The sequence below is a fragment of the Carcharodon carcharias genome, chromosome 2 (assembly GCF_017639515.1).
Source record: "Carcharodon carcharias isolate sCarCar2 chromosome 2, sCarCar2.pri, whole genome shotgun sequence".
NCBI lineage: Eukaryota > Metazoa > Chordata > Chondrichthyes > Lamniformes > Lamnidae > Carcharodon > Carcharodon carcharias.
The window spans coordinates 225,523,311-225,538,158 of NC_054468.1; the positions used below are offsets into that span (position 1 = coordinate 225,523,311).

Below are 14,848 nucleotides of genomic sequence, written 5' to 3' on the forward strand. Positions count from 1 at the left end.
TCTTATACTCCCACTTTACAGTCCTAAAATCACACTTTAAACCCCATCTGATGCCTGTGCTCTTAGTCTAATGACAAGATCAACAACTTGCATTTATACAGCACCTTTATTGTAGTAAAATATGCCAAGGCACTTCACAAGAGCGCAACTAAACAAAATTTGACCCTGGGCCATGCAAGTAGATATCAGATGGGTAACCATGAGCTGGGTCAAAGAGATACGTTTTAAGGAGCATCTTAAAGGAGGTGGGGTGGGGGGGGAGAGAGAGAGAGAGAGAGAGGTGAAGAGATGGAGGGGTTTAGGGAGGGAGTTTCAGAACTGAGGGCCAAGGCAGCTGAAGGCACAGCCACCAATGGTGGAGTAGTTACAAACGAGAAGAGCAGGAGTTTGAAACTCTGAATGACCTACCCAACTCCTATTTCATATGCAAGAGGCCAGAAATAGAAAAGCGTAGAGATCTTGAAGGGTTGCAGAGCTGCAGGAGGTTACAGGGATTAGGAAGAGAGAGGCAAAGGAAACACTTAAAAAAAAAGATGAGAATTTAAGAGCAACACAGAATTCTAGACTCCTCATGATAGAGCTTGCCCTCATACCCATAAGAAATCATGTTATAGTGATAAAAGTGGTTAAATGTCAGAGGTTCATTGTTGTAGCATTGACCCTACAAACACAAATACATGCTTTAAACAATTCTAACTAATAGTATTGAAAGCACACCATTCCTTTTGTGGTCTTATCCTTCTCTTCCTCTCTTGTTTCTGATTTTATGCCCCTTCCCAAATTCTCTCTCTCAAAGGGACTGACTGTTCCTGGATGTGATGCCCCCCGAGCACTAACACCTCACATCAAGTAGCCATTCTTTAATGGCTAAATGGAAGGTGTTTGGAGGGTGGACAACAATAGGGTACATCACAGGCAAGTCCCATTTGTTCTACAAACATAGACAGGGTCAAGTAGAGACAGAAGTGAGCAGTCACAATTGGGAGCAAAACCCCAGCCTAATTGTTAACCCTCAGCCCCATTGGTGTGAGAACAAAGACTGAGAATCAAAATTTTCTGCTCTGTCTGTGCTCCGCCAAGCAGCGTCCTTATCCACTTGGTTACCAAGGGACTGCCTACCTTTTTATCTCCAAACTATAAAGCACATTCTAATCCCTTGCAGTAATGCTTCTTAGTGGAAAAAACATTAAAAATGCCTTGCTATTTGTGGATCTGGCTTGAATTTTACGGATTGCCCTTATTTTGGTCAGCTGCATGAATGAATAAACAAGAAAAAAGTAAACAGTCACTTGGTTAGTACAGAGCTTGAATATTGCTGCTGAAGCTTTTCATCTTACGGTCATTAGGACAAACACAAGAATGCCAAATTTCAAACGATCACAACAGTTATACTACAGGAAAGAAGGGTGCTGATTGATTGGCAAGGCAACTCTGATTGGCTGAGGCATTGCTATGGAGAAATCAATGGGGACCTAGAGGCTCTCCAAGCTCCCAGGTAATTAAAAAAAAAGGCCCAAGGCTTGAACATATTTCTTTTGTTTGCAGGGAACACGTCTCTGCGTATGAATGTATATCGCTTCGAGCAAGCGTTAAGTGAGCTACATTACTGATTATCTTAAACTGGTTGTTAGTGTATCTACTAGCGCACTCAGGATTGTTCACCAAATTCTGTCCAATTGCAAAATTACATCGAACAGTCGACATTATGTTTTGGGTTTTGCAGTGTGTTTACACTCTCCAATTCAAGCTATTGAGAAAGGTATATGCACCTGACCTGGACAATTTTGTTTGCCCAGTATGGAAGGCACACATCCCACATACCCATCCATAAGGGAAGGTGGGAAGAATCTAGGTCTCCCACCCACTCACCCAACCACCACCCTCCAACTGTGTGCAGTACAGCAGCTGGTATTTAATCAACTAAAGCTCTGAAGTTTACTGGAGCAAAGCACAAGTCAGTATCCCTCTGCCTCTCCAGTCAGGATTACTCTACCCGTTAATCATTGACTTGCAGACTGGGAAGAATCTCAGCCATGCTCAGTGACAGGTCCAAGCTACACCGACCAAGGAAGCCCAATTCTGTTCTAGATTGGGATCTTAATTCCTTTCAGTGCCCTGAGCCGGCAAAGAGGGGAAAAAAATAGAAGCTAGGATTCCTGCTCTAATCAGTATCCAGCTGGAAAGTACCTACATTCCTCGCTTCTCCTTTAAGACACTCCTTAGAACTGACCTTTCTGACCAAGTTTTTGGTCATCTGTCCCAATGTGTCCTTCTTTGGCTGTGTGAATTATTGCCCGATTTACACTCCCGTTTAGCATTTTGGGATGTTTTATTACATTAAAGGCACTATATAAATGTTGTCGTATAAAGACAGGAGTGAAGATGACTGTGATACATTCCTATTCACCAAGGGTGTGTTTTGACCTTCCCTATGCCTGCCTTATAAATAACATCAGGGACAGGAAGAGGTCATTCAGCCCCTCAGGCCTACTCCGCCACTCAATTAGGTCACGGCTTGCCTTGACTATACTGTTGCCGAAACCCTTCATTACCATCAGCTCCGGACTCATTCAGTGTAAATAAATAAAAGCAAAATACTGTGGATGCCGGAAATATGAAACAAAAACAGAAAATACTGGAAAAACTCAGGTCTGGCAGCATCTGTGGAGAGAGAAAAACAGTTAACGTTTCGAGTCTGTATAGACTCTAAACATCAACTCTGTTTCTCTCTCCACAGATGCTGCCAGACCTGCTGAGTTTTTCCAGCGTTTTCTGTTTTTATTTCAATCACTGCAAAGTTGTTCACAAATTAAGTTCATCCAAAACTCTGCCATTCTGTCCTGTTCGCCCATCCCCAATGGCCCACACTGTCTCCCTAGCGCCCTATTTTTAATATTGAAAGGCCTTAACCTCGTTTACAATTCTCCATATCCTCACCCTATCCTACTCGACCTCTGTAGTTTTCTTTCCCTCAAGCTGCCACTGACCTGACTCTGACCTCTTGTGTAGGCCTATATCTTGGCTCCGTTGCTGGTGGCACAGTTTTCTGTTCTGGAACACGCGCCGCGTCTCTACCTCCAGCCTAATTTTTACTAGGCAAGGATATTTACGGTTACGGAACTAGGGAGGATAGATGAAGATGTAGGTCAGCCATGACCTAACTGAATGGTGGGATATTCCTGGGCTGAATGGCCTCCTCCTGTTATATTTCTCACCTTCAGAAGCCCTTAGAAACCTTATTTCTTTGACAAAGCTCTGAGTTACCACCCAACTCTATAAAAAGCTCAGCCCCTGTTCCTCTTGCCTGTGAAGCAACTTGACATGCTTTCCTTTGTGTATTTTTTTTAAATACAGAAGATTTATTCTGGTGACTTTACTTTTGGATAACAGCCATGCTGAACACAGCATTCATTCTATGAAATTGAACTCAATTGTCTATTTCACTCTGTCGAACTGAAGTTAATGTACACAGCAGCAGTAGAGGCAGACAGGGTAACAATAACAAGCTTCAAGGACAGAGGAGGATTGTTTTTGAACAGTAACTTGCATTTATATAGTGCCTTTAACAGCGTAAAATATCTTAAGGGTGAAATATCCTAAGGCGCTTCACAGAAAAGTTACTAAATACAATTTGACACCGAACCACGTGATATTAGAACTGGTGAACGATTAGGTATTAAGAAGCATCTTAAAGAATGAGAGAGACCAAGTGGTTAAAGAAGCATATTCCAGAGCTTAGGGGCTAGGTGCTGAAGGCACAGGCACCAGCAGTGGAACGATTAAAATAAGGGCCAGAATCGGAGGCAAGGAGAGATCTCAGAAGATTGTAGGCTGGTTGTAGGGAGAAGCTAGGTCATGGGGGGGATCTTAAACCAAGGATGAGAATTCAAAAAGAGGCATTGCTGGACCGGGAGTCACAGCACAGGGGTGATGGGTGAATGGGACTTGTTGCCAGTTAAGGTACAGAGGTAGAGTTATGGATGCGTTAGGGATATAGGAACAAGAAGAGGCTATTTAGTCCATCAAGCCTGTCCCACCATTCAGTCAATCGTGGCTAATGTGACCTAACTCCAAAAGCTCACCTTTGTTAACAGCACTCTATCAGAGTTAAACTTAACAAGCCAGCATCAACTGTTGTTTGCAGAAAAGTTCCAAAATTCTACCACCCATTGCATGGTAGAAATGTTTCCTAATTTCAGTCCTGAAAGGTTCTAATCTTTAGACGATATCCCCAATCCTAGATTCCCAACCTGTAGAAACCATTATTCTCTATTTACCCCAGCTAACCCCTTTAATGGGCAGAATTTTGCCCTTGATGGGCAGGCAGGCCCCAGCGGTGGTGTTCCACAAAGTCTGCGTTTGGTCTCTCCAATGTAGAGGAGACCTTTGGTCTGTCCGCAAGCATGACCCAGACCTCCCTGTCACTTGCCATTTCAACACACCACCCTGCTCTCATGCCCACATGTCCATCCTTGGCCCGCTGTAATGTTCCAGTGAAGCTCAACGCAAACTGGAGGAACAGCGCTTCAGCTTCCGACCAGGCACTTTACAGCCTTCTGGACCTAATATTGAGTTCAACAATTTCAGATCATGCACTCTCTCCTCCATCCTCAACCCCTTTCCAATCCGGCTTTTTCCAATAATTTATCATTTTTTACAACTATATTTTTTTCTGTTCCCTCCTATTTTTAAATTTATTTTGATCTTGTTTCATCTCCATCTTTTAGCCCATTTCGATCCCTTCCCCCCACCCCACCCGCACTAGGGCCATCTGCCACTAGCTTGTCCTGCTTGCTACTCTTAATGTCCCCATTGGCACATCCTTTAGATAATATCACCACCGTCAACACCCCTTTGTCCTTTTGTCTATGACATCTTTGGCAGTCTCTTCTTGGCCTCCACCTATCATTGGCCCCCTATCGAGCTCTCCTGTCCCACCCTCTTCTACCAGCTTATATTTCATCTCACTTCTATATGTCTTAGTTCTGATGAAGGGTCATACAGACTCGAAACATCAACTGTAACCATCTATTGTCGTAAAAAATCATCTGGTTAACCAATGTTCTTTAGGGAAGGAAATCTGCCATCTGTACCTGGTCTGGCCTACAGGTGACTCCAGATCCATAGCAGTGTGGTTGGTTCTCAACTGTCCTCTAAAACAGTCTGGCAAGATACTTAGTTCTCAGTCAGTTAGGTATGAGCAGCTAATGCAACCATTCCATGAAAGAATAAATAAAAAGAACTTGCCCTCAACTCCTTGAACTTTAATATTAGTTAAGTCTCTTACGACTGGTTTTGTCCAACGCCTGCTGAAAATCCATATAAATATCATCCATTGACATTCCCCCCATTCATTAATTTTGTCTCCTCTTCAAAAAGTTCTATCAGGATCGCCAAGCGTGATCTATCCTTTACAAATCCATATCGGTTTTATCCGATTAGCTGAAAATTTTCAAAGTGCTCAGCCACTCCATCCTTAAAAGTGGATTAGTAGTTTCTCATCAACTAATGTTAGTTTAACCAGCCTAGAATTCTCGAGTTTCCCTTCCTGAGCTTTCTTAAATAGGCTGGTAGATGGTTGGTTACCCATGACGACAGCATTGGAATAGTCAAGTCTAGAGGGGGTGAGGGCTTCAGCAGTAGATGAAAAATGGCAGGGGCAGAGATTTGTGATGGCAAGGAGCTCTGGTGATGAAGAGAATATGTGGTCAGAATGTCATCTAGGGGATTAAATAGGAGAGCAAGCCTCAGAGAATGACCAGGCAGAAAGACAGAGCATGAGCCAATATTGTCCCATGTATGATCAACCAACTTGATATGTTAATAAATTGCTTATTATATATAAAGGGTAAGTAATTATTCTGTTTTTCTGGCAGAACCTTTGTGAAAGCCAGCCCATGGTAACCATGTTGGCTCTTTGAAATACTATCCAATTAATCATACTCCCTTGTTCTCTCCCCATAACCTTGCAAATGTTTCCACTTCAAGCACATTACCAATTCCCTTTTGCAAGGGTAATTATTGAATCTGTTTCTAAGCTTTCAGTCAGTGTATCCCAGATCAAAACAATATTTCAGATTAAAGCAAAATACTGCCGACGCTAGAAATCTGAAATAAAAACAGAAACTGCTGGAAAAACTCAGGCAGTTTTTCTGTTTTTATGTGCCATTTTAAATTCCTTGCAGTATTTCAGGACAGGGATTCTTTCCTCTAAAATCCTATTTCTTTTGTTTAAAAAAAAGCAAATGCTTTAAAAAATTGGGAAAGACATAATTACATTAGGGATGGAATTCGTCATTTAACTCTTCGCATGAAAATTGTTGAACATGAATCTTAGGGGAGGAGGAAGTCCTCCGTGGAGTTATCTCCTGTTGATTTTTTTTCCTTACAGACTGTTCGGTGAGTTGCTGCTTCATTCCCTCCTCGCTCGCCTTGTCCCCTCTCCGATTAAAAGCCTTAAACACGAAGGCCAGATGCGGTCACTTACCGAAGCCGCACATGTTGCCTCTCGCGCTGAGCCCGGATCCCGGTTCGCTGCTTCTCATCGCCGCTGCCGCCGCCGCCACCTCTCCCCCCAACACCTGGGCCAGGTACCTGCCGTGACGTCACCGCTCACCTCGGCCCCGGAAGCAACACCTGGACCAGGAAGGAAGAGCCTGAAGCCACTTCCGCAAAATGAGCTTTTTGGCCAATTGTAGGATATCCTGGCAGGGAGGATAAACCACTTCCTCTTGAGCCTTTATCCCCATCAATAACCTATGAAGCGTATCAAGACTGGCAAGATGTAAATTGAAGACGAATAAAAACAGATTGTTGCAAAAATAACAGCAGCTGTGGGCAGGGAAACGTTTCTCTGAATATTTCCAGCAATTATTTCAGATTTCCAGCATCCACAGTATATTCCTAAATTGAAGACAATCGTTGCAAATATATTGAACCGAACAAAACATTTAATCTAGAGATAAAAAACAAACATAAAAACAAAAAACTGCGGATGCTGGAAATCTAAAACAAAAACAAACAGAAATACCCGGAAAAACTCAGCAGGTCTGGCAGCGTCGGCGGAGAAGAGCAAAGCTGAGTTTTTTTTCCAGGTATTTGTGTTTTTGCAAAACATTTAATCTGTCCTGCCTTCGAACCTATCACAGACCTTCCCTTTTGTCCATCTCCCCACCCTTCCCCACTTTCACTTGCTCAAAACCTATCACATTTCTAACTGTTCTCAGTTCTGTGGATGCTGCCAGACCTGCTGCGTACTTCCAGCACTTCTATGCTTTTATTTTGATTTGTAACAAATGTTTACCGAGTTTTTATGTTGCAAAATTTTGCTGGAAAAGTTTAGTCAATTCCCAAGAGGCCCTAAACCAATAAATCATTTTGACTGAATTGTAGCCTCTATGACAATGTAGGAAATCCGATAGCAGCAAGACATTAAGAGCAAATGAGTGAAAGAGGCGATGTAGTTGTTGGTTGGATGAAGAATATCAGTCAGGTCAGTGGAGAACTTCCTATTCTTTTAAGAATACGAACATGGGATCGTTAATGGTTAGAATCAACAGGGGAGCTGGAAGTGGTGGCGGCATAGTAGTATTGTCACTGGGCTGGTAACCCAGAGACCCAAGGTAATTAATATTCTGGAGACCTTGGTTCAAATCCCACCACAGCAGATGGTGGAATTTGAATTCAATAAAAATCTGGAATTAAAAAACCATTTGTAGACTGTTGTAAAAACCCATCTAGTTCACTAACATAAGGAAATCTACTGTCCTCACCTGGTCTGGCCTACATATGACTCCAGACCCACAGCAATGTGGTTGACTCTCAAATGCTCTCTGAACAAGGGCAATTAGGGATGGGCAATAAATGCTGGCCCAGCCAGCAACAACCACATCCCATGAATTAAAAAAAACCTCTAAGATAAAAGCAAAATACTACAGATGCTGGAAATCTGAAACAAACAAAAATAGCTGGAAAAACTCAGCAGGTCTGACAGCACCTGCAGAGAGGAACACAGTTAACGTTTTGAGTCCGTATGACTCTTCATCAGAACCAAGGAAATAGAGAAATGAGGTGAAATATAAGCCGGTAGACGGGGGTGGGACAGGTAGAGCTGGATAGAGGGGATAAAAAAAAACTCTACCTGAGAGGATGGCGGATGCTCCACATTTTTGAATACATTGAACACATAGGAGAGATGGCTGCATAGCAGAAATGTAATCCAACCTGGGGACATGGGTTCAAATCCCACCATGGCAGCTAGTGGAATTTAAATTATACTTAAAAAAGAAATCAGGAGAGCAAACAGGAAGCATGAAAAAACACTGATGGGTAAAATAAAGGAAAATCCAAAAGCAATTTATAATTATATTAGGGACAAGAGGATTACCAGGGAAAGAGTAGGATCCATTAGGGACCAAAAAGTGGCAATCTATGAGAGGAGCTGGAAGAGGAGGTGAGGTTTTAAATGAGTACTTTGCACCAGTATTTATTATAGAGAAGGGTGATGTAGTAATAGAAATCAGGGAGGGGGACTGTGATATACTTGAACAAATTAGCATTGAGAGGGAGGAGGTATTAGCAGTTTTAGCAGGCTTAAAAGTGGGTAAATCTCCAGGTCCATATGAAATGTATCCCAGGCTGCTGTGGGAGGCAAGGGAGGACATTGCAAGGGCCCTAACAGTAATCTTCAAATCCTCTCTGGCCACAGGAGAGGTGCCAGAGGATTGGAGGACAGCTAATGTGGTACCACTATTCAAGAAGGGTGGTAGGGATAAATCAGGAAGCTATAGGCCAGTGAGTCTAACGCCAGTGGTGGGGAAACTTTAGGAAAAAATTCTGAGGGACAGAATTAATCTCTACTTGGAGAGGCAAGGATTAATCAAGGATAGTCAAAATGGCTTTGTCAGGGGGAGGACTCATGTCTAACAAATTTGATTGAACTTTTGTAGGAGGTGATTAGGTGTGTAGATGAGGGTATTGCAGTTGATGCAGTCTATGTGGTCTTAAGTAAGGCTTTTGATAAGGTCTCACATGGGTCACTGGTCAAGAAGTTAAAAGCCCATGGGATCCAGGGCAATTTGGCAAACTGGATCCAAAATTGGCTTAGTGGCAGGAGGCAGAGGGTGACGGTCGAAGGTTGTTTTTGTGACTGGAAGCCTATGTCCAGCGGCATACCGCAGGGTTCAGTGCTGGATCCCTTGCTGTTTGCAGTGTACATTAATGATCTAGACGTGAATGTAGAAGCTATGGTCAGCAAGGTCACAGATGACACAAAAATTAGTGGTGTGGTAAATAGCAAGGAGGAAAGCCTTAGACTGCAGGACAATATAGACAGGCTGGTCAGATGGGCAGAACAGTGGCAAATGGAATTTAATCCTGAAAAGTGTGAGGTGATGCATTTTGGGAGGACTAACAAGGCAAGGGAGTACACGATGAATGATAGGACCCTAGGAAGTACAAGGAGGGACCTTGGTGTGCATGTCCATAGATCCTTGAAGGCAGCAGGTCAGGTAGATAAAGTGGTTAAGGCGGCATATGGGATACTTGCCTTTATTAGTAAAGGCATTGAATACAAAAGCAGGGAGGTTATGATGAAGCTGTATAAAACGTTAGTTCAGACACATCTGCAGTACTGTGCACAGTTCTAGTCACTACACTATCAGAAGGATGTGATTGCACTGGAGAGGGTGCAGAGGAGATTCACCAGGATGTTGCCTGTGCTGGAGTGTTTCAGCTATGAAGAGAGACTAGATAGACTGGGGTTGTTTTCCTTAGAGCAGAGAAGGCTGAGGGATGACCTGATGGAGGTGTCCAAAATTATGAAGGGCATACATAGGGTAGATAGAAACAAACTTTTCCCCTTAGTGGAGGGGTCAATAACTAGGGGGCATAGATTTAAGGTAAGGGGCAGGAGGTTTAGAGGGGATTTGAGGAAAATGTTTTCACTCAGAGGATGGGGGTATCTGGAACTCACTGCCTGAAAGGGTGGTAGAGGCAGGAACCCTCACAAATTTAAGAAGTATTTAGATGAACACTTGAAACACCATAGCATTTCTATATGCCAAGTGCTGGAAAATGGGATTAGAGTAGATAGCAGCTTGATGACCGGCATGGACACAATGGGCTGAAGTGCCTCCTTCCATGTAAAACTCTAGGACTAAAAAAAAATTAGAATATAAAGCTAGTCTTAGTAATGGTGACTGTGAAGCTATCATTGATTGTCATAAAAACCTAGCTGGTTCACTAATGTCCTTTAGAGAAGGAAATCTGCTGTCCTTACCTGGTCTGGCCTACATCTGACTGCAGATCCACAGCAGTATGGTTGACTCTCAACTCTGCTCAGAAATGGCCAAGCAAGCCAAAGTTCAGGGGCAATTAGGGATGGGCAACAAATGCTGATCTTGCCAGTGATGCCCACATCCCATCAAAGAAAATAAAGGCTGGGATAGACAGATTTTTGGTGTCTCAGGTAATCAAGAGGAGCAGGCAGCAAAAGCAGAGTTAAAGCCCGAGATCCAGCCATTATTGTATTAAATGGTGGAGCAGGCCACATGGTCTACTCCTGCTGCTATTTCTTGTGTTCTTGTGTAACACCCACCTAAATGACTGGAAAAGGCAACAGGAGATCTGATTTAATACCTCATCAAAAAGATAGCATCTCAGCCCCGAAATAAGAGCTTGGATGTTGCGTTCAGGTCCTGTTCTGACTTAGAGGTTGCACTGTGACCAACTGAGCCAACCTGACAAAAAAAATACGGAGGTTATGCTTGCCATGTGCCCCTCGGTCCTTGAGTTCCTAATATTAACCCTATTGTTGAGAAAGGTAGCCAACAAAAACCTGAATTTTTCAAAGAAAAAAAAGAGACCCATATTGTAGGAATACATAGGGTTGAAAAAGACCCTGCTCCAGTGAGCCTCAGGATCCAGGGCTGCATTTCCCTGGCACTGAAGCCAACCCAATTAAGGACAGTGGCCCGCCCTCAAAAGCTGTCGGCCCAATCAGAGGGTCAGCAGCTCAAAAGTACCACCACTAGCAGTGGCCATTGCTGGGGCTGCACCTGGGAGGATGGTGCCCTCAAAGAGAGGTATGTTGTGTTGGGAGAGTAGTCAGGGCCTGGCAGGGAAGGCTCAGGTGAGAATCTTAGTGGATAGACAGCAAAGTTGCCCTACAGAAGGCCATTGCTGCCGGAGCCCTTCCAAGAGTGCCCAAATTGGAGGCTCCCTGTCCCAGAGTCTGCTGGGAGGCAGCGAGGTTTCCACCGGATGATCGCCTCACACACAGCTTCTGACAAAATGTCCACAAAGGAGGAAGTGGCACTTAAGTGGCTCAATTGGAGTTGATAGTTATGGGATGCAGGCAAGAGTGTGGAGTTAAGGCCACAGTCAGATCAGCCATGATCTTATTGAAAGGCTCAAGGGGCCAAATGGCCTACTCCCATTTTTTTTACGCTGATTTGAGCCCCAAACATGCAGCTCATCTGTCATCACTCCCAGGGCTGGCAAAATGGCATGGGGGTAGGAAGACGTCAGGAACTCCACCTGATGCCTTCCACCCACCACCCGCCCAACCACTCCCCTACCCCAGCCCATCCTTAATGGGCTGGCAAAATTCAGCCCTATGTTTCTAGGAAATATCCATTCCACACTACCTTTCGCACATCTTAAACACCCCCTGCCCGACATGAGGGTGGAATTGACAGAGTCCGAGGAGTCAAAAGTGGTGGTGCTAATGGAGCAGTTGACAAACCTGAATCAGGGTTAAAAGAGGTGCCAAACTATCATCTCAGGATCCATCAGATCAACCATAGACACTGGTAGCAGCACAGGAACAAATGAATGAACTGTGTTATTGGACAGTTAGTCAGTGCAAATGATTATTTTCCTTTCAGTGACCCAAGCGATGGAGATGCGGTAGACTGTTGGAGAAAACAAAAATCTTTATAAGTGTGTCAACCAAAGTAATATGTAAAAAGGAAACCTAGGGAGTGGCTGGGAGGACTAACTGAGACATAGAATATGGGATTCATTGTCTAGAAATAGCTCAGTGGTATAACATCAACTGTGCATGATGATTCAGCTCTCACCTCCCTGACAGTATGCCTCCTCCTAGCAACCACTGTTTTTAAAATTATTTTTAACTTAACAATGTTGATTGAATTCTTTCCAACTAACTTGTGAAAGTGCAACTGCTCAGATGCTGATAAAGAATCCAAAGTTAAATATTAGATGTGTTCTCATTCTGGTATTGGATTCTGTTGCTTGTACTAACCTACATGAACTTTATGACTGCATTAGAAAGGATTATAAAAATAATTGTGCCTGTTTTTTTGCAACAAAACTGTAAAATGGAATAGAGATTGGACAACCCCATCTTTTTAGTTTAAGCACACCAATCTTCCAACTTCTGCAGTTAATGCCACCTGATGCCACCCCAGAAATAAGAACAAAGCCTTAGCACTCACCTATAAAAACACACAACTTGTGGTGCTGGGCCACACATATAATGAAGGACAATGCCACTCCCTTGTGTCGCCACTGGGAATTGTTTTTTTTATTCATTTATGAATGTGGGCATTACTGGCTAAGACAGTATTTATTGCCCATCACTAATTGCCCTCGAAGGTGGTGGTGTACTGTGTTCTTGAACTGATGCATTCCATATGTTATAGGAACATCCACAGTGCTGTTTGGAAGGAAGTTCCAGGATTTTGTCCCAGCAATAGGGAGGGAACAGTGATATAGCTCCATGTCAGGGTGGTGTGTGACTTGGAGGGGAACTTGCAGGTGATGGGGTTCTCATGCATCTGCTGTCCTTGCCCCCTTCTAGATGGTAGAGGTTATGGACTTGGAAGGTGCTGCTGAAGGAGCCTCAGTGAGTTGCTGCTGTGCTTTTTGTAGATGGTACACACTGCTGCTACTGTGCGTTGGTGGTGGAGGGAGTGAATGTTGAATGTGGTGGATTGGGTGCCAACCAAGCAGGCTGCTTTGTCCTGGGTGGTGTCAAGCTTCTTGAGTGTTGTTAGAGTGGTACTCATCCAGGCAAGTGGAGAGTATTATTTCACACTTCTGACTTGTCCCTTGCAAATGGTGGACAGGCTTTGAGGAGTCAGGAGTTGAGGTACTCTCTGCAGAATTCCCAGCCTCTGATCTTCTCTTGGAGCCAGTGTTTGGATGTTTTACCAGAAACTGAACTGGACCAATGGTACCCATCCCCCCGGCTATTGTAGTGGGGGGGGGGGGGGGGGGGGGGGTTCAGCATGGTAATGCCATTGAATGTCAAGGGGAGGTAGTTAGACATCTCTCTTGTTGGAGATAGTCATTGCTGGCACGAATGTTACTTACCACTTATCAGCCCAAGCCTGAATATGGTCTAGATCTTGCTGCATCTGGACATGGACTGCTTCAGCATCTGAGGTGTTGTGGATGGTGCTGAAATTGTGCAATCATCCACAAACATCCCCACTTCTGACTTTCAGATGGAGGGGAGGTCATTGATTAAACAGTGAAGATGTTTGGGTCGAAGACACTAGCCTGAGGAACTCCTGCAGTAATGTCCCAAAACTGAGATGATTGACTGCCAACAACCCAAACCATCTACCTTTGTGCTATGTATGACTCCAACCAGTGGAGAGTTTTCCCCAATTCCCAGTCTTCAGCTTTGCTAGGGCTCCTTAGTGTCACACTTGGTCAAATGCTGTCTTGATGTCAAGGGCAGACACTCTTACCTCTGGAGTTCAGCTCTTTTGTCCATGCTTGCATCAAGGTTATAATGAGGTCAGGAGCTGAGTGACCCTGGCCGACCACAAACTGAGCGTCAGTAAACAGATTATTGCTGAGTAAGTGCCGCTTGATAGCACTGTTCACTTTACTGATGTTCAAGAGTAGACTGATGGGGCGTTAAAGAATTTGTCTTGCTTTTTGTTGTATGGTCCTAATATTTGGCCTCAGTGTGGTGGTGGAGCAGTGGGTTGCACAGAAGATCAACTTGTCAAAGTTCAGTGATCCCAGCTTGAGGTGCAAGTACACAGACAAAAAGCTGAGGTTGAAGATTGCCTTTGGCTGCAATGGACTTCCATGTTTGAATACCAATTTACTGTCCAGACACCATTATCAAGAATGGTGATTTGGGCAATGTGTCAGCAGACCTGTCAACCAGATTCCAAATGTCCAGCTTTAGGAGTAGAAACAAGAATATTTATGGACCACATTGTGAATATAAACTGCAAGACATTGGAATTCTCTTATTAAACTGGTACCTTTGGAGTCTTTAGTTATGATACAATGCAAAAAACTTCACCCAAAATCGAAAAAATAACGGGGTGGAACCCCAGAAATCCCTCAAGGAAAATCCCTCCGAGGTCACTCTGTCACACTTTCCACTAATCAAATACAGCAGAAGAAAGACTTACATTTACAGAGTGCCTTTCATGATCTCAAAACACCCAAAGCACTTACCTGCGAACATACATGCGAATTGAGAGGAGTAGGCCACTCGGCCCCTCGAGCCTGCTCCGCCATTCAATGAGATCATGGCTAATCTGATTGTAACCTCAACCCCACATTCCTGCCTACTCCTGATAACCTTTCACCCCCTTGTTAATCAAGGATCTATCTAGCTCTGCCTTAAAAAATATTCAAAGACTGCCTTCCACCACCTTTTTGAGGAAGAGAGCTCCAAAGACTCACGACCCTCAGAAAAAATTTCTCATCTGTCTTAAATGAGCGCCTCCTTATTTTTTAAAGTGACCTCCTAGTTCTAGATTCTTCCAACAAGAGGAAGCATCCTCTCCACATCAACCGTATCAAGACCTCTCAGGATCTTAAAGGTTTCAATCAAGTCACCTCTTAC

The 14,848-nt window shown here is 43.8% G+C and overlaps 1 protein-coding gene across 2 annotated transcripts in view; it reads right to left on the minus strand.

Annotated features, from left to right (window-relative positions):
- Positions 1 to 6,633, minus strand: part of LOC121275342 (keratinocyte-associated protein 3-like) — a 47,098-nt gene extending 40,465 nt beyond the window's left edge. For both annotated transcript variants that reach the window (XR_005942387.1, XM_041182847.1), the window contains exon 1: positions 6,488 to 6,633. Coding sequence is in view for 1 of the 2 variants with exons in the window: in XM_041182847.1 (XP_041038781.1) it covers positions 6,488 to 6,545 (58 nt within the window). In the remaining variant the exon portion in view is untranslated. The remainder of the gene's footprint in view (positions 1 to 6,487) is intronic.
- Positions 6,634 to 14,848: the final 8,215 nt, after the last annotated feature.